Source organism: Chaetodon auriga, chromosome 11, assembly GCF_051107435.1.
Source record: "Chaetodon auriga isolate fChaAug3 chromosome 11, fChaAug3.hap1, whole genome shotgun sequence".
NCBI lineage: Eukaryota > Metazoa > Chordata > Actinopteri > Chaetodontiformes > Chaetodontidae > Chaetodon > Chaetodon auriga.
Genome location: NC_135084.1, coordinates 9,103,423 through 9,126,184, shown reverse-complemented (window position 1 = coordinate 9,126,184; position 22,762 = coordinate 9,103,423). Strand labels below are relative to the sequence as shown.

The window sequence follows — 22,762 nt, the reverse complement described above, 5'->3', positions numbered from 1 at the left end:
AGACTTGTACCAGGTGTGTGTGTTTCTCTCTGTATCATCCATTCACACACCTCTTTTCATGTGATGAAGGAAGGAGCTGAATACCAAGATGAACAGTTAGCAAATACATACAGTCTTGTTTTATTATTTCAGTGGAATGATTTTAAAAAAAAGTCATTTGCAAGAAATACAGACACTCTTCTGCTGTTGCACATGGCAGGTCAGCATTGAAGACATTGTTTTGTTACGATTGAAATAAATCTGCATGTGGGTTTTCATTGTAAATACTGTGATCTGCATTATTTATCATGCTTTATTTTTTTGCTATTTTCAGTACCCCCATTTTTTGAAGAGGGATGCCAACAGACTGCAAATTATGCTGCAGAGGAGGAAACGTTACAAGAATCGAACCATCCTGGGCTACAAAACTTTGGCTGTGGGAGTTATCAATATGGCCGAGGTACTGTGTAGTTCCTCAACTGGGGCATTGCTTTCAGTCTTTTCTTTTCACGTTTCACCGTCAGCCATTTAATTTCTCATGAGAAACATGTCATTTTTCTTGGAGCTTGTGATTGCGTTCTGTTCTTCTCTGACAGTGATTGACATGGCTATTACTGTCTGTGTACTGTGTCTTGATTGCCAGGGAGAGGGCCCTCCTGTGTTACACATCATTTCAGATGATTCATGCTCATCACACATACTGCTGTGTGAGATTATGGGCCATCTGGAGCTGGCTTTGTATGCACTTTTCAGAAGCGTGTTCAGCTATGCTATGCAGAAATAATGGACGAGGAGCTGATGACGTCCCTTGTGTATGTTTGTTTCATGTAGATGTATCCGTGCAGCGGCAACTTTGCAGTTACATAAGGCTGTATGTATGTCTGACCACTGATGTTTGTTTTTTTTTGCCTCGCTTACTGATACCTCTTGTCAGTGTGGATATCACACATTGAAACTGGCTGCTGTTAATTTTGTCACTCTCTGGGTCATTGACTTCCAACACTCTGCACAACCAGCGTGGACCAGTGTTTTAGCAGAGGACAGGGCTATTTCTAGTAGCAGTAATGGAATGGATTACAGTAGACAAAGGGCTGGAAATTGGGCCTCATATAGCAGATACAGTTCGATTAAAATGCCTTGCTGAGGACATAATTAGACAAAGATTTAGACATAGATGTTAAGCATCACACTTGTTTGGAATAGAGAAACACAGGTAACATTTGCCCAATTCTAATTACAGCAGCTGATGTGCCCATTAATGCTCAGCACAAGTTACTCTCCACCAGGAGCCCCAGGACAGGAATTGAGTGACATCTGAAAACAAGACTAATGCATTATTGCATTTTAAAACACCACTCAACTGCTGTGCTGTTTTGGTGCTTGCTGCAGTGAAACAACCCACAGACCTCCACGAATAAAGCTAGATTGGCCATTATTGGATCCTGTTGGGTAATTATGTTGTCATCTGCTGTAGAGTAAACTCTCTCGTGCCCTAATTCTGAATCTACTGGGGCGTTATGTGGGAGGAAGTCACTTATTGGACTTTGCATGCAACGTTCAAGTGCACCCCTGCCAGTGTTTGTGCAAAATGAGCCTACTCCCTGCACAGCCATTCATCAAGTGAAATACTGAAAGTACCCCCTGGATAGGGCTTAGAATGAAAGCTCATCCTTTCTCATCTGATTCAAAACAGTTTATCCAAACTGTGTTATACTGTTTGATTGGATGATATGAGCAAACTGGCTCAGCTGGTTTCGACATTCAGAGTGGCAAAGCAGCATTGTGCTAATGAAGGATTTATTTAAAGATGGCATAGCTGTCAGCTTGTAATCAGTCTGTAAATCTCTGCGAGCATAAAGCAGTGTAACAGAAGCCAACTCAATTTCTGTTGGATCAGTATTGGCTCAGTAAAGAGAGAGATAAAATTCTTCTATCTTGTCTGTCTGCTGAGGAGATCTTATTTGTTCCATGCTGCTTCGACAGGGCTCTACAAAGTGATTGATAGACACAGGGATTGTGCAAGACATGAAGGCATCTCAGCTAAAGATGACTTGATGTTATGGCAGATGAAATCCATATATCAAGTCCTGTGTTATTTATTCAAGGCAAGGTTATCTTATCAGGAACATTGCAGGGGAGGAATAAGATTAAACCAAAGTGTCATGTATACATATTTTATTCGAGTGGATTCTTCCAATCAGTGTCCGGTCTCTTTTGCTAATCTTCCTATGTCCAGGTGATGCAACACCCGACAGACGGGGGACAGATTCTGGGTCTCCATAGCAACGTGAAGGAGGCGCCAGTGCGTGTGGCGGAGATCAGCGTGTACTCTCTCTCCAGCCAGCCCATCGACCACGAGGATGGTAGCGGCCAGGCTGGCCGCAAGACCAAAACCTCAGGTGGGCACAGCCATCTCCCGTCCCCCTACGTGGGTCTGTTAGACAGCGCTGTACCCATGCTGCCCCACCAAACCCTGTCTGTAATTTCAGCCTTCACCCAGCAGCCAGCCCTCCCTGCCCAGGCCTCTCTCCTCCCTCTGTCCACATGGCTCCTATTTCCCGACCTGAGGACAGAATAAGCTCTATTAATCCCAAGTCAACCTATGGCCAAGGATATGTTATTCTCTTCAGCTATGGCTGTAATGTTGATTTGAGAGTTGAACAGATTTAGGGCCTATTACCTTACAGCATTCTAATTCTGGATGGGGAGAGATATTGGGCCCTGCCCGGACTCCACGCCTTCATCCTGCTATGCTGATCCCTTGCTGTTCTGGATGTTATTAAGGGGGCCGCTCAAACATAACAGATGAGCTCATGCACAAAGTATTAAACTAGTGTCACTCTGAGGGAAAGAAAGATGTTTATCGTTCTCCTCTCTGCAGCCATCCTTAATAACATCCATCCCATCTAAGAACATAGAACAGGATGTTTCAAAGTCTGAATTAGCTGTTAAATAGAAAATCTTTCATTACCTGATTTGTCCTCAGCTGTCAAACACACAGTAAAATCTGCCCTCAGAATGTGGCTGTTCAAACCACTAAAATATGCCATTAAACAAAAGAACGATAGTAAAATGTTCCACCCACGAACATGTCATTAAAACTTCAATCAGAATGTGAGACATGGATCACAGAACAGCCCGACAATCGAATTTGCATATAATACAAGTTTCATTACATTTCAGCGAGCAAATTTAACATTTCATAGTCAAAAGAGTTCATTACCGATGAACTGTGCAGAAGAGGACAGGAAATTAAGCAATGTGATATTTCCATGATGTTTTTGAAAAATCCACAGTATATTATATGATTGATGTCCTGCTGAACAAATTGGCTCCTATAGGAAATCTTTATTCCCAAAAAAGCTAAATTGGTATTTTGCTCCTTTCGTTCAGGACACCACGTAAACACCACTTCTCTTAGTCCAGATGTGTCTGTGACAATGGCAGCAGTCCCACAGTTAGTCCCCCATGGTGCTCGTTAGATCGTCTCACTTTTTCAGACGAGAAGCCGGTGTTTCATGTCACAGTGCCAGACGAATCTGTCCACTCGGTGGAGTGGGTGGATTCAAAGGCCTGGACCCAGGGAAGTAATGCTGCCAAATAGAATGCCAGACACTTTTCCCTCTGTTTTGATGTTTTTCTGTGTGTGTGTGTGTGTGTGTTTCTGCGCTTGCCTATCCTAGACCGCTCCCCAGACATGGATAACTACTCTGAGGAGGACGATGACAGCTACTCGTCAGAGCAAGAAGCCAGTGATGATGCAGTCCATGGTCAGGTCAGTGCCAGAAAATGCTGTGCTGCAGATAACGAGTGAAGTTAAACACATATTAAAAAATTTAATAAATAAAAGAACTCATATAGCTTAACAACATTAGAGTCGACTTGTCATATTCAGCATTACATATGCAGTTGCATGACAATGTTTGGGCACCCCTTGTCAAAATTGATGTTTTTGTGAATAGTTGAGTGGAGGATTGGACTGATTTCCAAAAGTCATTAAGTTAAAGATGAAATATTCCCCTCAACATTTCAAGCAAGGTTAGTGTATTATTTATATTCTGTATAATTTTAGAGTGAAATTGTCAAGTGTGGGGTGGATTGATCATGCTTTGGGCATGTGTTGCAGCCAGCAGCACAGGGGAACATTTCATTGGTAGAGGGAAGAGTGGATTCAATTAAATAACAGCAAAATCTTGAAACAAACATCACGCCGTCTGCAAAAAAAGCTGAAGATGAAAAGAGGAAGGCTTCTACAATAGGATAATGATCCTAAACACACCTCAAAAACCACTATGGACTACTTCAAAGGGCACGCTGAAGGTTTTGCCATGGCTGACCTACACATTATCAGAAATCTTTGGATAGACCTCAAAAGAGCAGTGCATGCTAGACAGGCCAAGAATCTCACAGAACTAGAAGCCTTTTGCAGGAGGAGTGGGCGAAAATCCCCCAAACAAGAACTGGGAGACCCTTAGCTGGCTACAAAAAGCCGTTACAGGCTGTGATACTTGTCAGAGGTAGTATTACTAAGCCCTTACTGGTCTGCCCAAACTTGTGCATTGCACCTTTTTTGTTATTTTAAAACTGTAAAAGATGGAAATAAAAAAGTAATCTGACTTGAAATAGTAACTATAACTGTATGTCATTTGGAAATCAGGTCATCTTTTACTAGCTTAGATATGCACAGGAAAGTAAATTTTGATCAGGGGTACTTTGCATGCCACTGTAACAATAATGCGGTTGTGGCTAATCGGAGGGTCAGTGGTTCCAACCCCTGGCTCCTCCAGTCTGAGTGTACAAGTGTCCTTGGGAAGATACTGAACCCCAAATTGCTCCCAATGGAGCTCTCTCTCTCTCTCTCTCTCTCTCTCTCTCTCTCTCTCTCTCTCTCTCTCTCTCTCTCTCTCTCTCCCTCTCTCTGGCCCATTCTCTCTGTGTGTGACAGAGAGAATGGGCCATGTTTTGTAAAGGCCTTTGAGTGGCTGGTGGACTATAAAAGCGCTATATGAATGCGGTCCATTTCATGTTATGTAAGAAGATTTTCAGCCACAGATTTAGCCAGAAGGAATCGTCCTCTCAGAATATTTTCTTGGTATTATAATGTATTTTCTACATTTAACTCAAACTTATGCGGACAGAATGTGGAGGCACTTTGATATTGAGGATTCAGATCATTTCATCCATCCTCTCTGTATTTCAGGATCTTTATGATGAAGACGACGAAGTCAGGAAGCCCAAGAAACCCCGGAGGAAAATGATCCGAACCACCTCCATGACCAGAGTCAGTTGCCTCCTTTTCCACCACATGGAGTTTTTTTGCTCGTCAATCATTGACCATAAGAATAACTCAAGAGCCGTGTTTGCTGCTGTACAAGCTTTTAAGGGAAAGCGCACACACCGTGTTCCATTTGCTCAAGCCATTAAGATGTTGTGGATGGGCATGTAAATGAACGCTGTGGGTTCACTGGACTGATTTTAATGGTCTTTACATAGAGTGGCTGTGAATGAGTAATCCAGTGGACAGTTACTGGGAGAACTGATAAGCCTGAGCCCAGCTGTCATGTATATTTAATCATGAGTGGTATTTCCTTGCAGTGGGTTCTTTTTCTCATAATTGCATGTTTTTTTTGTTTTTGTTACAGCAACCTAACTTTAAGCAGAAGTTTGTCGCCTTGCTGAAGAGGTTCAAGGTAACAGATGAGGTGAGTGTGAAGAGAATAATTGCCTTTTGTATTGATTGACACCCAGGAGAACGTGGTCAAAGCAAACAATGTGGTGAATTTTGCTCAGTCCTTTTGTTATGAAGCTTCAGTAAGTTAGCTGGGAAACATATCAGTTATTAGATTGCCCTCGGGGCAGTAGAAGATAATCTCAGCGCTGACTGTTTTAACAGCATAATGCTGCATCACTGCTAATGTACCCCTGACCGGAGGAGAATCGCCTGCAAAGAAATCACTGCCACAACAGAGGTACAAGCATCATTATGGTGCTAGGCTGCATTACCTCTGTGCTCATGGATGTATGATTCATACATTTCCATTAGCAGCGATTCGTATGCAGAATCCATTAAGGACCTTATTCTCTACCTCTTAATCTAATGATAAATGTAGGCTCATAAGCTTGTCCTACTTAGGTTTATGTTTTTCTTCTCTCAAGTCCTTTTGAATTTCTGTGGAATCTACATAATAGCTTGTAATCTGGTCTTCAGCAGGATGTTGACCATTTGTGTGTAACAACCCCTAGCTGTCCATTAGTGCTTAATCTGTGTTAGGCCATTATAATGGTAATAATTACCAGTGAACTGTGAAATCTATGGGTAATTGAGATATCATTGCATGTTTCTCCTCATCCTTCTTCTTTCTGATGTCAAAAACAGTCCACAGATTACATCAACAAAAATCTATAAGAGATTAGGTTCTATTTTTAACTATGTGTACTGTCAGACTGGACCAGGATTTGCTCTACCTTTTTTACTCATTCCTTTACTTTTATATGTAACTTTAACAACAAAAAAAAAGACCTGACCTGATGGTGCTTACAAGAGCCTCTAGGCCATCTGAGTTGTGCTCTGCTGGATGGTTCAGGAAGCTCCAGGTGGCCTGATGATCTTTTATCACGTTCTCTGTCTCTAATCCCTCGCTTGTGGCTGGGCAGTGTACAGAGCTACAGCTCTATAAATACATAGCCAGGAGGAGGAGAGGGGACAGACTGTGTTTATCTGCTCCCTGCCAGCTTCTGCACTTACGGAGTGGCATTAATCACCTGATTAGTCCACAAGCCTGCCTGTGTGCAGTTCCTATGATATACATCCCCACTGTGCAGCTGGCAAATCAAGGCTCGGCACCTTAGCTCTCCTCTAACACTCACTTACCTTCTAATTGGCCTGCTTAGGACCAAGGCAGGGATGTATTTATAGCATAGATTTTCTCATTTTATAGCTGTCAGTCTTCTGGTTCATTCTTTGAGCCCCATTAGCCCAGCTGTGAAAGTGATTAGCTAATGCGCCAGTCTGGTCACTAGTCACTCCCTACACTAATTTAATCCATGCCCATAATTACAATTCCCTGATTACAGTGTACTGATGTGTCGATGATGTGTCTGTCCTGTGTGTCAGGTCCTGGACTCCGACCCAGTCGACCAGACGCAGGAGGTGGAGGAGGATCTGGACTTACTCTACGACAGTCTGGAGGTGTACAACCAGAGTGACAGTGGGCCGGAAATGGAGGACAACGAGAGTGTCTTGAGCACGCCCAAGCCCAAACTCAAGTACGTCTGCGTATTTCTACAGATTGAATTATATATGTTCCTGGTCTACAGTATATGGTGTGTGGTATAATATACCATGGTTTATGGTTTACTTTCCAAGTTGTTAGTTTTCTCTCATTCAAATCTTTGTTTCTGTTTTCAGGCCGTTTTTTGAAGGCATGTCTCACTCCAGCTCCCAGACAGAAATTGGAAGCATACACAGCCAAAAAAGCCAGCAGAGAGAGCTGTCATGTCCTGTAAGTTGACCACCAGTCCCTGTTTTAACAAACCCATCTGATGTCTTTTGGCCCCGCTGTTTAACTTTCCTGCCTCTCATTTGCTGGAGAGGTTCTTTTTTGTAAACAGTGTTACGTAAAGGAATTGCCCCAGGACACTGTTTAAATGTCTGGCAGTCCGCCGCGCTTGTTGTGGTTCAGGGATTCCCAAAGACCATAATACTTCCAGGCGAGATATTCTGAGCATGAGTGCAATGCAGCCCACCAGCTTCCACCCCAGCAGAATGAGATGGGGGCCTGCAGTCTTTACCCTCTTCACCTCTGCAGCCCTGCAGTATTTATAGGGAGTGACACTGAATGACCTCTCCACCACCATCAACACACACACACACACACACACACACACACACACGCATTCACAGACACAAATATGCTCAGAGAGAAGATTGGATGGAGCAACTTCTGAACTCCTACTCAGAGATTTATGGCCCATTGGAAACAACAAGGGCAGAGAAAGAGAGGGAGACATGTTGAGTCTGATGGCGAGAGAGGGAGTGCTGTTTATAAATATCTGGGAATCCATTTCAGCCTGTAATAAAACAGCCTGGAGCATTTCGGACTGCCATAGCCCTCCATTTTGCTCAATAAATGTCTCCAGTCGAACTTCATAAACACATCTCGCAGGCAAAATGGAAAGCCTTTGATCTAATATTGAAATGAATTGAACTAGATGTTGCAAGACGCACTTAAACGCTTTTAGTCAAGCAAACTCGAGCACATAAGTGTCCGTCCTTTGGGGTTTAGAAATCTGACGGCAGCTGTTGTGAAACATAGAAACTTTTAGAGATATTTATACTCGCCAGCTCTGCCGCTGTCTGCGGAGCCACCACTGTGAAACTGGTCATCCTAAAAGAGGTCAGTCTTGACTTGAGCATATGGAGCACAGCACTGTCCTTTGGAACTGTGAGATTTTGTCATTTATATTCTCTGGAGAACTGACCTCCATGGCTAAAGTGGTCTAACGTGTGTCTGTGTGTGTGTTTACCCTGCAGAGTGGAGACTTTCTGACTGTGGACAGATGTAAAGTACAAGGGGCCCGGTATCAAGATGACAGCATCACGGATACGACCATTGGGGTGTGTGTGCAGTAGCTGTACTTGGCTTTTTTATTCCGAGCATCTCTTTGTCAGATTTTTCTTCTCCAACACTCTGCCCTCTCCACTTGACTGCCCCTTCCTCGTGTGCTTCTTCTGTTTTTTCTTTTTTTTTTTCCAAGAAAAAGCAAAGAGGGAGCGTATGCAAGGGCAGACAAAGCAAACAGCACAGTCATCTGTTATGGATCAGTAGAGCAGACAAGGCAGCCCCATGCTGGATAGATCCTAACTAATGAGGATCGAAAGGGGTTGGGTCAGTCTAACCTTGTTCCTCTAACCCCCAGCTCCCCCTCTGAGCGCCGGGCTGTCGGCTCGGAGCCCCGCTCCACTAAACCAGTACTAAAGAAACATCTAAACTGCAGGAACAGTGTTCCCCCGCCACCTGCTAAGAGACCATGACTTTTTATCTCGCCTGTCATGGTGGGATCGCATCATTTTCTCCAACCTCAACAGTGAAGCTCAGTTCTTTACCAGAGCAGCACCTCTCTACCTCCCTCCTCACCTCAACTCTTTCAACTCTTGTTGTTAAAATGCCTGCTGCAGGTTCAGTGTAGCTGAAACGGGTGTAGTTTGATGGGACATGACAGTGCTCGTGTTGTATGAAAAACATCAGCATTGTCCTCTTCCAGCCCTCTTGGCTCATCTTTGCCCCCCCCCCCTTTTTTGGTTCAGGAGCCAGAGCCTGATGACAGCGGGCCGGGGCCGGGGGAGGTGAGCAGCTGGGATGTCAACACTGAACGGATGACCAGCACTGTTGGCAAGCTCTGCAAGACAGAGTCCCAAAACCACATGTCTCCCAGGTACACTGCAGATCACTACATCTGGAAACATGCACACAAGATAGGGTTATGTCATCATGTATGTACAGATGTTATTTTAGATTTGTATCTGTCTTAATGTGTAATCTGGAGCGGGTGTTTCCTCAGCAGTTTCTTACGAAATGTTTTGTTAACTTCTGAGTCTATTTGATTTCCTACCTTGCACTGTGTGTCATGTATTTTGAGCTCCTTGTGTTTCATCCCTTCCTCAGTAAAGTTGAGAACAGGCTGCAGAGGCGTCCTCGCAGCACCTCCATGAAAGACAGACAGAACTCCAAGGCCCAGAGCGACAGGACCAGCAGCATGGAGAGCGAGTGTTCCCCAGACTCACGACTCATAGCACAGGTAGATGAATCACAGATGTAACCTCAAGCTGCAGATGTTCTCTTTCTACATGTTGTTGCTGGCTTGTGTCCGTCTCAGACTCTCTGCTTCTCATATGTCTCAAAGGTTCCCAGGAAGTCTGTGTACGACCAGCTTAACCAGATCCTCATCTCTGATGAACGCCTACCGGAGAGCATCATCCTCATCAACACCATGGAGTGGCAAGGACAGGTGTGTGTTTATCTATACATACACTTCACTCATACTTACCTTCATCGCTTCACATGTACACTAGAAACACTTGGGTCATGCAGAGTAGGGCTTAGTTGCTAGCCAAGCTACAAGCATTTCCTGACATCACTGTGAAAAGACTGTGTTCTTCCTGCTTTATTTCCAAGCCTGCCTCTTGTATATCCATGAACTCATCGTGTCCCTCTCATGTGTGTTTCTGTGCAGTATGTAGCTGAGTTGCTCCATGAACAGGCCCAGCCCATTGTGTCCACCTGCTCTGCTGCTGACGTTCAGGCCGCCTTCAACACCATCGTCACTCGCATCCAGAGATTGTGAGTCGCATACATACACGCACATATCTCGGAGCCGTCCTCGCCGAACTGTGCATGTTTATGGCGCCTCGCTGCCAGAGAATTCCAAGACGCCATCGCTCACGCTGCTGAAGCGCTCTCTGTCCGTGAACCCATTCTATCAGAATGTGTCTGTTTTCTCATGAAAAGCTGAAGCTTCTCTCTGTCTTGGATCCATCTGCTCGGCTGCCATCTCCTCAGGAAGGCAAATCAGTGGGAGACGAGGCTGTCTCACTCTGCTCTGTGGCTTCTTATAAACCTGCTTTCTCTTTAATCCAGCCGAACTGCAACTTTTCCACTCTTTTCACACCTGCTCCTCAGTCAGCCTGTGCGCTCCAGCTGGGGCCATGTCACATCTGTGATGTTAACGTGCTCGCTCAGTGCTGTTGCTGCTTTAGTTGGCTGCAGGTTTTTTTTTTTTTCTCAAATGTTGTCATTAAGAACATAAAGACATTTTAAACCTCACCAATGTTAAAGTCCTGTTCTGTTAGTGGACGTTTTAATTTGTGAGCCTTTGAAGAATTTAGCTCCAAAGTCCTTAAGTCAACCCTTAAAACGTCCTCAAATATCTTACAGCACGTAATTACTTATAAGACACGAAACTTGAAGCATTTTTCAGGGTTTAAAACATGTTTGAAGAGAGCAATTAATCAACCACGCTTAAATGAGAGGAGTTTCAGTCTTGTCTTCTTGACATTTTCCAACTCATTTTAAAGATTATGTTTGTCATTGTAGGCTTAGGATCTAAAAGCTGTTGCAGTCTTTGGTTTCATTTGAGAATGACTTGCAGATACTTGCGAGCACCTGGCATTGCAAATTATAACATATGACATAATCTGGCTCTCAAAACAAAGATGAGACTGGTTTTAAACCATGAAAAACCCTCTTGAGAGATGAATCGTTCTCTCAGACAGCCAGAAATTGCACACCCTCTCTGACCCACATCTTTAATGATTTGGAACTCTCCCTTTCTCTTAATGATTCATTGCTTCTCTCTTTATGCTAATCCTTGCAGCTGTAACTGTAACGCACAGACACCCCCGACGATGAAGGTGGCAGTGGCGGGCGACCAGAGTTACCTCAGCACCATCCTGAGGTTCTTTGTGGAGCAGCTGGCCAACAAGACACCTGACTGGCTCAGTTACATACGCTTCCTGGTGATCCCCATAGGTAAGTCATCCAAGATAAGTACAAACCAGCCTAACATTCAGCATATTCATAGAACTTTTTTCTACATGAAGTTTTCGTCTGCACTCGTGCACAGGTTCTCATCCCCTGGCAAAGTACGTGGCCTCGTTTGACAGCAGGTTCAACAGCATCTTTATGGACACTGCATGGAGGGAGCTGTTCTGCAGGACGGAACGGCCTGCCTCAGGTAGGATGCATAGCTCCGGTGTGTGGCTACAAAGCATGTCTGCGTGTCTAATGTTCAGCCGACTTGAAAGGGAAAGAAATGAGGTCATTGCATGGGTCAGGGGCTGACGGATGGGAAGAAGAGATTTCATCCAATTGCAAAAGACAGCCACAGCCTGCTGCGGTGTAGCGAATGGCTGTACGTCATGGCACCACTCTTCCCTGTAAACTCTCAATACACAGAACTCTGACTCTGACTATTTAGAAAAAGGTTGGGTTACAAATTGATTGTAATATCGAAAGTCATTTCTTGTTCAAAAAGGATCACACATCCTGTTGTGTTTTTTTTTTTTCTGTGTATCTCTTATGACTTTAGCTTTAAAGCTTATTACCATTCGCCACAACCAGTAAAATATTAAAACATGGGATTAATCCAAGAGGCAGAAACATTTTCTATTATTAATCTGTTTATTTTAGGACTATTTGTAAAATGAAAGCTCTTTTTCGATGAGGTTTGCATTTATTTTTACACCCACTTGCAGTTTGTAAGTCTCACAATTGTGCTCACACGCACATCTGTGCTTAAGCTTCTATTCCCATCCCTTTCATCAATTCTCACTCGCTCTGCCCAGACAAGTCTGATAATCCGCACCCATCCCCACCTATTAATTCACTTAATTTACACCCCATAGGTGCAAGAGTTACAGTTCCACATGCCATGTTGAATCATCTGAGAAGGGGTTCCAAGCAAAAAATAAAAGATGTAAAAAAAAAAAAAAGAAAGGAGTGCTTGGTCCTCCATTTTTTACCCCGTTTCTTTCATCTTTGACGTTAGCTGTCATCACAACACAAAAGGCTGCGTTTGGAGAGGATCTGGCTGAGTGTTTCTTTCAGGACACTTTAAGCTGCAAAGAGGCAATAGGTCAAAATAAAGTGACATTAAAAATCAGCATGTTTCCACATTTTGAGTTGCCAAAAATGAACGGCGGGCAGCGCGTTGCCCACAGGCCGTCTGTTTGACACACAATTCATCTCGTGTGTCGTACGGCTGACTTCAACCACGTTTTTAATGACATTTTACACTCAGCACCACCCCCACCCCCCCCATCTCCTTAATTCGGCAGAATGAAAATGATTAATGCACAGTCTTCCAGCGATCTGCTCTATGTGAAAATTGGGTTTGCCTCAGTTGTCTTGCAGCTTATTAGTCAGACGTGGAACAGGAGAGGCATGTTGTTAACAACCTGTCTCTCTGCTCTCTGCAGATAACATAGATGTAGCGGGGCGAGTCGTTCAGTATCTGGCCGGTGCCAACGTATCCCACCAGTTCCCCATCTCAGAAGCCATGCTCACCTACAAACAGAAGAGGTAAAGTCACTTTGATCATTTAAGTTCCAGTGTGCTCATGTCCTGCATATATCTGTGTGTGTACGCATGTGTGTTTTTGTGCTGTTTTTGAAGCACGCCCGTGTCGGAATGATGTCTTACTTGGAGTACCGAATGCTCAGTAAATGTAATGAGTCCCAGAACAAATATGGCTGATCATCACTGAAACTGCATGCGGAAGATGTTTGAATGCACACGCATGCAAGCAGGCGCATATATTCAGCACACATGCAAGTTGCTGTGATGATAATGATCCTCAGTTCAGCTGTTAGTGCAGTCGCATGTGTTTATTCTGACATAAACAAGTCCAGGAGATGCAGGTTCTGGTCTGTTTGAAGTTCACGTTTGAGACAAGGCTTTGTGATTATTAAATTTGATCGAGCAAGGGTTCTGTTTTCAGATCAGTGCAGGCCAGTCATGTCACAAACACAGACACGCTGCATTTCTGTGTGCGTTTGTTTGTTTCTGAGGTTTGACCAAACCCTTCCCATCTTTGTACGAGTGGCATCCTATTGGTCAGAAGGTACTAAATACAACACAGTTTTAACACTGTTGCATTCCTGTTTCCCCCTTTCCCCTTTGATTTGCATTCAAGGAAAAGGAGTTTGTATTTTGATTTTTACATCAGGTATCTAATTCAACTCTTGTTTTGTTTTGTCCTCCTTATTTTCTCTCCTCCATTTGGTTTGAGTTCCTTGCTGTGTCTTAACATTTCCCCGTTTCACACTCGATACTCACCGTAACCTCACTTTGCACTCTGTCCTGACGTGTGTCTTTGGTTCGGTGTGACTCTGACTCTTACTCTGTCCTCTCTGTTTTTGCTGTGGAGATTTGCCTAACAACCTTTAAAACAACCCTGGATATTGACAGTGTGAAATGGTTTTCTGGCTCCTGCACCCAGCAATATCAGTGCCGCGAGCAATGTTAAATGAAGAGAAGTCATTTAGAATGACCCACCAAAGCAAACCAGTGAGACATTTGTTTCAGATTTTATGCAGATTGGAACGTGATCTCAGGACATGTATTGGTTTGCCCTTCGGAGTGGCTCTATAATGATGAACTTTCACTCAGTACAATCGACTGCTTTTACTGCCGCAAGGCCAAAGACATTTTTTCAGCATCAGTCAAAAGAAGTAAGAATAACATTGGCGATGTTAATCTGATATTTCCCACTCACTCACTCACTCTGAAATGCATGGTTACTAACTCTGAACACTCATATGTTTCTGAATGTCTGCAAATAGAAATACAGTAAATTCAAGTAATACCTACATTTACAAAGGATTGGCAGCTGACTGTCACATATTGTGCAGCCCCATGTCGTTGTTATTTCTGGAAGTTACAGCTTACGATGCGATTATGATGCGATGCGACGTGTAAACGTTCTACTTACACTATTATTGCATTTGATTGGACAGCGATGTAGTTGTTTCCTGCTGTGACTTTGTTAATGCATCTTAATTTGATCCAGTAAACGAATGTTTTGAACTAGCTGGTCGTTACAACTTTAGAAGGACTTAACACACAATGTTAGTAAAGGATTTACGAACAGCTGGTGTTTTGTTGGGTCCTGTATCGGTGCTGGAACGGGAGCCAGCAGCGTTGCTCGTCCGCCTTTGGGTTTGCTGTGGGTGGGATCTGTTTTGCAGGCTCATGACAGGCTGGTAGAGACTCATCGGCTAGTTTAGGAGCTGAAGTTTGGTTGCTGCATGTTAGAGGATATTTGCAGAAGGGTAAAACTATCTCAGCTCTTCGCTCCCTGCCACATCATTGGTTGCATTTCTTGTTTTGAATCTGTCGTTTTGGCCTGTGTGTGTTAAACTTATTTTGACACTGACTGCTGCCCTGTTTTTTTAATCTTTGTATAGGTATGTATTGCTGAGAGTAGTAGTAGTGCAAAATAGCACACGGTTAATACAGCTGGACCCAAGCTATCGCTCATAGTCCCTTATATGAAAATAGCTGTGTTATCCGAGCACTGGATGATAAGAAAGACTCTTCTTTTGGTTGTAAGGAGCGGTCCTCTCATTCATCTCATTGTTACGTGACCCCAAGATGACCCCATTCCACCCAAGCCAAGTCATGTGCCATTTCTGCTGCGATGGGACATGGTGCAGGCCATGCCACCGCCATCTTCCTACCAGGACCATTGAGTGTTCATGTGCACCTCTGGAGTTTTGAAGTGTTGAAGGCCACCTGTGGTCATACTCACAGCCTCTTTCCTCTCTGTCTGTTCACAGCCCTGATGAGGACTCCTGTCAGAAATTTGTGCCATTTATTGGGGTAAGAATTGATTTGTTGACAGAATTGTTCATTCATTCTGTGTTTCAGTTCCACACTGAAGCCTTCTTGTTCTTGCAGGTTGTGAAAGTTGGGATTGTGGAGCAAAGCCTCTCAACTTCAGGTAAGGAAGGGCTTTTTTTAAAGGCGTGGTCGTATTTTGTCAGGATAGTTGGTGTGTTGTACATTTTACTGTTGATTCTGTGTGCTGAGACAGAAATCTGATAAAACACAGATATTCATTTACTCGATTGTGGCTGGAATTGATGGATTTCCATACAAGCAGTACACATTTTTTACAGTGTTCAGTTTTACGTTGACGCTTTGTGTATGAGACTATTTTCCCCCTGATTTGTAGTGGACTCAGATGATGCGATGGGGGGCAACACAAGCATCCTGTCCTCCCCAACGCCTCCATCGGCTGGTCCGTATGGGAAGGAGATTGGGGGCACCCCCCCACAGTCTCCCTCTGTGTCCACTGCCCTTTCTGGAGCTGGGTAAGAACAAGACACACATAATGATCAGGAGCAAACCACATCCTGTTTTTTTCTTTCTCACCATGAGCTGGGTTTTAGTGTTGAGGTGATGTACAGAAGACAAGTGCACACATTTCTCTGCAGTGTTTGTGACTGTGCCTGTGGTCTTTGTAGTTCTCCATGTTCAGGCAGCGAAGTGATGGGGCTCCAGGTAGACTACTGGACGTGGCAAGGCCCAGAGAAGAAGAAAGAGGGGGAGAAGAGAGACGTGGGACTGAAGAACACCCTGAAGAGTAACTTCCGCTCGCTGCAAGTCAGCCGCCTGCCTTGTGGAGGGGAACTCACCCCTCCACCCAGCATGGCCATGACTGTAGTAACCAAGGAGAAGAACAAGAAAGGTACGCTTTGGAAAGTATGACTGACTCACACATAGAAATCAAAGGTGAAAAAAAAGCAGCAAAATCGATGCAGCACAACCAGAGATGTTGTCTTTTTTTATCCTATACATTTTTCCTCCTGATCTAACCACCGACAGTTCAGTCAGAGATTCAGCTGTTTCATGCTAGTGGAGGCTAATGTAGCCTTGAGTTGCCAGCCTCGAGCACAGATGATTTTTGTATGCACAAAAAACATAAATAATTTTTTTAATGCCTCAGCTCACTCCCTGTTTCCCTCTCCAGTGATTTTTCTCAGCAAGAAGCCCAAGGAGAAAGAGCTGGACTCTAAGAGCCAAGTGATCGATGGTATCAGCAGGTTGATCTGCACAGCCAAGCACCAGCACACCATGCTGAGAGGTAAGGCCCCACACACAGACACAACCACGCAGCTGAAGCTGTGCTGCCACCTGGCGTCGATGTTGGGAACATCCTCAGCAGTAAAATGGGAACGGTGATGTAAACAAGGAATTATGTGCTCTGTAACAGCTGCGGGTGCAAACTGTGAAGCAGCCGTTTCAACATTTTTAATGTGTTAACTGTCGCCCTTTTTCGGTCCCCAGTCACGATTGATGGCGTGGAGTGGAACGATGTGAAGTTTTTCCAGCTCGCTGCCCAGTGGCCAACACATGTCAAGCACTTCCCAGTGGGAATCTTTGGTTACACTAAGCCTGTGTGACCCTGGCCACCATCCACCCAACCACCACCGGACTCTCCGCTGCACCTGTCTCACCGAGAGGCTACAGAGAATTAGAGGAAACGCCAACGGGCCCCCGGCAGTAATAGTTTTCCTGTGGAAATCTGACTGACTCACAACCACGTGTTCAACACACAAATTTCATGTTGTCAATTTGATGTTTTTGATGTTGTTGGGTGTTGTTGTTGTTTTTTACACACTACAAAAAGAACAAGTACTATTTTGTAAGATTTGTGCTACCGCCTCGGAGGTATTTTGAGGTTTTTGACAATTTGCCACATTTCGATAATGGCAGCTGTGTTTGCACTTTGTTTTTGTTAACATTTTATTATTTCTGTGAAATCCTACATTTATTGTTACTCTGTAGACAATGGAGGAGTGTGATGGTGATGTGCAGTGGCGTGTGTGAGATTGTTTGAGACCGTGTTTGTGTTTGTTGTTGAAAGTTGGAATATTGCTGTGAATCTAGATGGAATCCTTCTCTTCTAACTCAGTGCTCCGTTTTCTTACTCGTCCCTTTACTTTCTCGAACAGGTAAATTTTTATAGAGAGGAACATAAGTTCTTTTTGCCTCGTTGCTTTTAAGCACACTGTGTATCGAAAGCAAATCACAAAAAACAAACAAAAAAAAACAACTCGAGCAAGGTATTTTTGAAGGTAGCTATAATGAATGTAGCTATGACACATTTGTAACGTGCGAGCAGTTCATCGAACCAGTCTGCTTTTGTAAGTGCTGATTTTGTATCAGTGTTGGTGTACAGACTGTACAGTAACACCCACTTAGAAGCAGGGTAACATGACACACGAAATGACATATTTCAACTATCAACAGCTGAATGCCAAATCAAGTTGTGACTGTATGAACTGTCTTATTGTTTCAAGGCCCTTGTTGTTGTTGTTGTTGTTTTCACTGTTTCCCGGCTGCGTTTTCAACCTGTGTTCTAATTGGGCCTTCTTGGAGTCATTTTAGGTTTTAACAGCATTCATTTGATAAACATGGCCACCGCATGTTCAGCTTGATGTAATGGCTTACCTGAGAGGTCGTCTCGCAGACCTGCAGTAACTTAGAAAATACTGGGTTTCTCCAGATGTTCAGTGATGTGCCAAAGTCAAGTTTGTTTTACAGTCCACCCACCAGAGCTCTTGGCTTGGCCAAACTGAAAACTCAAATCGTACATTTAATGCATTCGTGGTCCCTGTGGAGATCAGTATTAATATTACTGAGGTGTTAATTACGTCAGATTTACCAGTTAGTGCGCCACATTTGGCCAAATGTAAACCTATTAAGCATTTACAAGATGTGTGCACATTGTAACCAAGAAATTACCGATGTGTCCTTTAATACAGCTTCACCATGACTGGGCATGCAAGTTGTAGCTAACCTAGAGCGCAGATAGGTTGGTCGTTCAGTGTTGTGTGGGACTTTGATGGGAGAAATGCAGATGAGTTGGTCTGACTTGAAACATGCCTTGACGATAACGTCGAGCGCAATGCAAGTATTGAATCGCTTTTAAAATAGGATGAAAAGTGTATGGAGTCTTGTCAGATGTCCAAGTCACTGCCTGTGTGTGTCTGTGTAGGTGTGCTATATGTTTGATGGTACTCCCTGAATATTGTTACGTGAAACTTTTGCAATAGGAAACCTTTGGACAAAGGGCCTTCTGTATGAGTTTGTTGTTGCTTTTTATAAAGTGAAGACTTACAAGCTTTGATAGGCTGGCTTTTTTAGTATTGTATAGAAATATATACAAGATGTATTATTGTGAATTGCAAATCCCCCCCTGTTCTAAATTGAAAGCACAAATAGCTTATCTTTATTTCTTGACATAAATGCCAAATGTATTTCCAGAGCTCATAACTATGAAGTTGACTTGTACAATGCAAACACTATTAGGTATGTGATTTCTCATACGTTTCCCTCACTTTGTAATGCACTTTCATGTGGTTTTATACACATTTTAGCTCAAATTTGGACACACTTTGGTTTTGAGGTGAATTGATAGTGTTTAATTTGAAATTTTAACCACTACCTATAGTCAAGAGAAGGCCGTTCTTTTTTCTTTTTTCCCCCCCAGACATGACCCTTTGTCATAGGGATGTTGTGTTTATGTTAATGGCTTAAAGGCAGAACGAGGAGGAGTTGAGTGTGTGGCAGTGTCTGGATCTGCAGAGACCCTGACCTCCGCCTGTGTTTTCTTATTCTGCTGTGTTCATGGCGTTTCTGGCCATTAATCTTTGGGCAGTGGGTGTGGAGCTCCCGGCCAATAACAGCATTCAGGGTGTGAGAGTGGGAGTCTATAAAAATGAAGCAACCAGGTGCCACATCGTAAACACACATCCAAAAGGACGCTTCTGGTGTCGCTGAGCCTCGGAGGCGCCAACGTCGAATGCTGCGTCTATAAACCTGAACTGAAAAATCCTCCTCATTCTGCCTTTAAAGCGCCCTGCGAGGTCTGAAAAACCGTTGTGGCTGTCTGTTACTTAATGTTTTGCCACTTGATGTTGAAAGCTTATTTTGCAGCTACTACCATACGTGTCTGCCTGTGACGATGCAGTCAAGTTTTCTTGTCTCCTGCTTTTTGAAGGGTTCACTATCTTCTCTTAGTCGGAGACCCTCGGGCTGTGAAGCGTTAGCCAGGGCAGAGTTGTTTGAGGGAATTGTCACGTGAGTTAGCCTTTAAATGCTAAACGGGCATAACGACAAGTGTATTTCAATGTATTTGACCTCAAGTGTTTTGTTGTTTTTTTTTCCCTAAATCCAGAGGTAGCATGGGGGTGTTTTGCAAGACTGGATCAATGAGCAGGCATGCTCACTTTGGCACTGCAAAAAAAAAAGAAGTCACTCTTAACACCAGTGTTAATGTTTTTCATGAATGGTCAAACTATAGTTACAACATGCCATCTCATTGCTCCTGTTACTTGAAATGCCACCCAGTGTCTTTGCACAAACCCTATTTTAAATGACATGACAGTATTTTTAAATTTACCACTAAAAATATGGGTTACTCTGCATGTTTTACTATAGATGTAAATATGTTTTGGATTTTTATATTGTTTTGTTTCTTTCCATGCTCTCACAAGCAGTGTGTTTAATAAAATTTTTAATCTTCTGTACAAACAGCTCGTGTTTATTCACCTTTTCATTGTCAGGAACACGATAATAATAATAAGTGATGATAAGCAAGAGACAACAATCTCCAGTCCCAAACATGTTCAGACTCATGTGTTATTTAGCTGAGATTGCGGGCAGGTTGATGAAACTCTTCATCGGAGGCAGCGGTTTAATCTTGCGTCCTGCCCAGCCTCCCTTTCTCTGCCACAAGCCGCTCGAAGGGCGTCTGCCAAGCCAGCGATTGCGACCAGCTTTGCCAATGATCCGTTTGTTGTGGTCAATGTTAGACACTCGTCCCACCGTTACAATGCAGGTCTCCAGCACCTGCACATGTGTGGAGATGACAACTCTCAGTTCAGAGCGGACTGTGGTTTGAACACATCAGGTGGAACCTTAATGCAAAGAAACTCACCTGAACCTGCTGCTTGGACGGAAGCTGAACGATTGCTGTTCCGTTGACTTTACGAAGCAACACACCACTTGTGCCTGCAAACCAAATGAACCACAAACAGTCAGGAATTATTATGATAACAACATTTTACAGCAGCTATAAGGCATTGCACAAGGCATTCAGATAGCATGAGATGAAACATTAAATGATAAATTGACAAATATTCCATTAATCAGCATTTAAAATGATCACATTCAAATAACGGTTTACCTGCAGCACGAATGTACTCGGATCCCTTCCCTGGTTGTATCTCCAGGTTGTTCACCAGCGTCCCCACAGGGAGAGCTCCCAGTGGGTACGCATCACCCTCATTGGCTGAAACTGCAAAGTAAAACAAAAGGATCATGTTTACTTTTGAGTGAAAGGCAGATTATCCAAAATCTACCAAATCTTTGCTTCCATCATCTCGAGAGAAGCTTCATACCAGCCATGCGTCCAATAACTCCAGATGTTTTGATGATGTCGCCAGCCTGCATGTTCTCTGTGGCGATAATCCATCTTTTCCGTTTGCCTCCAGCTAACAGCGCAATGTCAGCAGACCTGTGTAGACAACACCCATTATGACAACCAACTGTATGTTCATAACCTCCAGCACACGTTAACAGAGTCCTGTGTGGTGGAAGCCGATCTCACCTGCACGGGTCGTATCGCACTTCAACAACCTTCTCTTCAAAGGGCTGGCTCTCTTTGTCCGCCTCATAGCGCAGACGCTGGAAGTCTATACACCGGTATTTTTGTTTATGGCCACCCCCGATGCCATGTGTGCGTATCCTTCCTGTGCGGCAGAAAGAAAGATGAGCTGCTCTTTTCACTCGGCTCAAGTCGGAACGAGTATCACAGCTGTTACGACAGCAAATGCATCACAAAGCGCTGGAAGGCCTCCACCCTCCACCCGAGGCTGCACTTCTGACTGATGAGTTAAGTGGAAAACTATTCTTAACAAGTGCTTCAGTTGATTGTTGATTATTCTGCCATTTATTTTCTCAATTAGTCGATTAATCACTTGGTCTATACAATGTCAGAAATTGTTGGAAAAGTGAATAAATATCTTAGATAGGGGACAAAGGGCCTTGGTGTGACTGAAAAAAGGACTGGTTTTAAACTCTGAGATGTAGAAGCTTTTAAAAACAAAGGGCAAATCTAGACCTGCACATCAACTTCAACCTGGTCCTCCTCCTGCCATTTATCCTTTCTTTTCGTGACCACACTCCTCACCTGAGTAATCTCTGCCGCCTGTCTTTTTCATCCCAATGGGCTTGATGGTGTACTTCTCACTCTGCTTCCAATGCTTCCTGTTCTGCTCCAGGGGGGCTGTGGTGAGGAAGCCTCTGCACTGTCCCAACGAACAGGGCGCCTGAGCTCCCAGTTTGGTCTGTGCGACTGCCTGCCAACACAAAAAGCAATTCAGCTTGTTTGCTCGATGTGATGATGGTTCAGATCTCCAGATGTGACTGACAGGCGGTGGATGTTTACCTGTGAGGAGAGGAGAGCAGGCTGGGAGAGAGTCAGGGAGCGCAGAGCCCGAGTTAGACACGACACCGCCATCATGACAGCGTCCTCCTGTCAGAGCTGAGGAGCAGAGGAGCAGAGGAGAGGCACTTTGACACCTGCTAGTTTTAGATCAGCATTTTCCACGACCTGGTGCCACATGAGCTTCTTATTTATCTCAGTCCAACTTTTAACTAAGCCTAAAGCAATCGAATCTCTAGCTGTCAACAAATACCTTCACCTGCGACGTTTCAGGCGATCTGCTCTTTTACTTAAGTCTCGACCTCGCCTGTGCTGCCATCACTTTGTTATGGCACGTCAACGTGAGCTATCGCTAGCTTAGCCTGAATCTGCCAAGTGAGGTTAATGCGGGCCACTAACTGCACGCGCCTTTTCTTTTCTGTTTTAGTAAACTAAATCAACTTCTGCGTCTATCTCTTGTCCAGTTCGTCTTATAATCCTGGGTAATTGTAACATTAAACCAACCTTTATCTTTGACTTATTTCATTCAATCTTCTCGTCAGCGTCCTTCACAGAGCTGCACGCTACGTCGCGCACTGATGACGTAGAACCAATGCTTCCTGTTCTCCTTTATTTATCTCTTTTATATATTTATTTTGTTGGCCACTTATTATATATCCATCTTCCCTCGTTAACAGCATACATGGTATGTATGTAACCTGTTATAATACATTCAGTAACATTAGCTTAATTTAATGTAGATAATATAGTCTGTTTCAATTTCACC

The 22,762-nt window shown here is 43.8% G+C and overlaps 2 protein-coding genes across 3 annotated transcripts in view; one reads left to right on the top strand and one right to left on the bottom strand.

Annotated features, from left to right (window-relative positions):
- LOC143327907 (phosphofurin acidic cluster sorting protein 2) overlaps nucleotides 1-20,081 on the top strand; it is a 46,437-nt gene extending 26,356 nt beyond the window's left edge. Inside the window, exons 4-25 of one of the 2 annotated variants that reach the window (XM_076742549.1) lie at nucleotides 314-439; nucleotides 2,216-2,378; nucleotides 3,663-3,754; nucleotides 5,180-5,260; nucleotides 5,622-5,681; nucleotides 7,094-7,245; nucleotides 7,388-7,481; nucleotides 8,513-8,596; nucleotides 9,287-9,414; nucleotides 9,645-9,777; nucleotides 9,883-9,987; nucleotides 10,213-10,319; nucleotides 11,353-11,507; nucleotides 11,602-11,712; nucleotides 12,956-13,058; nucleotides 13,672-13,704; nucleotides 15,317-15,359; nucleotides 15,438-15,480; nucleotides 15,715-15,853; nucleotides 16,007-16,230; nucleotides 16,513-16,626; nucleotides 16,830-20,081. In XM_076742549.1, the coding sequence (XP_076598664.1) occupies nucleotides 314-439; nucleotides 2,216-2,378; nucleotides 3,663-3,754; nucleotides 5,180-5,260; nucleotides 5,622-5,681; nucleotides 7,094-7,245; nucleotides 7,388-7,481; nucleotides 8,513-8,596; nucleotides 9,287-9,414; nucleotides 9,645-9,777; nucleotides 9,883-9,987; nucleotides 10,213-10,319; nucleotides 11,353-11,507; nucleotides 11,602-11,712; nucleotides 12,956-13,058; nucleotides 13,672-13,704; nucleotides 15,317-15,359; nucleotides 15,438-15,480; nucleotides 15,715-15,853; nucleotides 16,007-16,230; nucleotides 16,513-16,626; nucleotides 16,830-16,945 (2,406 nt within the window). In that variant the 3' untranslated portion in view covers nucleotides 16,946-20,081. The remainder of the gene's footprint in view (nucleotides 1-313; nucleotides 440-2,215; nucleotides 2,379-3,662; nucleotides 3,755-5,179; nucleotides 5,261-5,621; nucleotides 5,682-7,093; nucleotides 7,246-7,387; nucleotides 7,482-8,512; nucleotides 8,597-9,286; nucleotides 9,415-9,644; nucleotides 9,778-9,882; nucleotides 9,988-10,212; nucleotides 10,320-11,352; nucleotides 11,508-11,601; nucleotides 11,713-12,955; nucleotides 13,059-13,671; nucleotides 13,705-15,316; nucleotides 15,360-15,437; nucleotides 15,481-15,714; nucleotides 15,854-16,006; nucleotides 16,231-16,512; nucleotides 16,627-16,829) is intronic. The other variant, XM_076742550.1, reaches the window with a different exon arrangement.
- On the bottom strand, nucleotides 20,055-22,573 carry mrpl2 (mitochondrial ribosomal protein L2). Its single transcript, XM_076742551.1, has 8 exons — nucleotides 22,501-22,573; nucleotides 22,000-22,095; nucleotides 21,742-21,910; nucleotides 21,160-21,301; nucleotides 20,951-21,066; nucleotides 20,737-20,847; nucleotides 20,488-20,561; nucleotides 20,055-20,399 (listed from the first exon to the last, which is right to left on the bottom strand). Exons 2-8 carry the CDS (start codon nucleotides 22,072-22,074, stop codon nucleotides 20,190-20,192), a joined length of 897 nt encoding a protein of 298 aa, XP_076598666.1. The 5' UTR covers nucleotides 22,075-22,095; nucleotides 22,501-22,573; the 3' UTR covers nucleotides 20,055-20,189.
- Nucleotides 22,574-22,762: the final 189 nt, after the last annotated feature.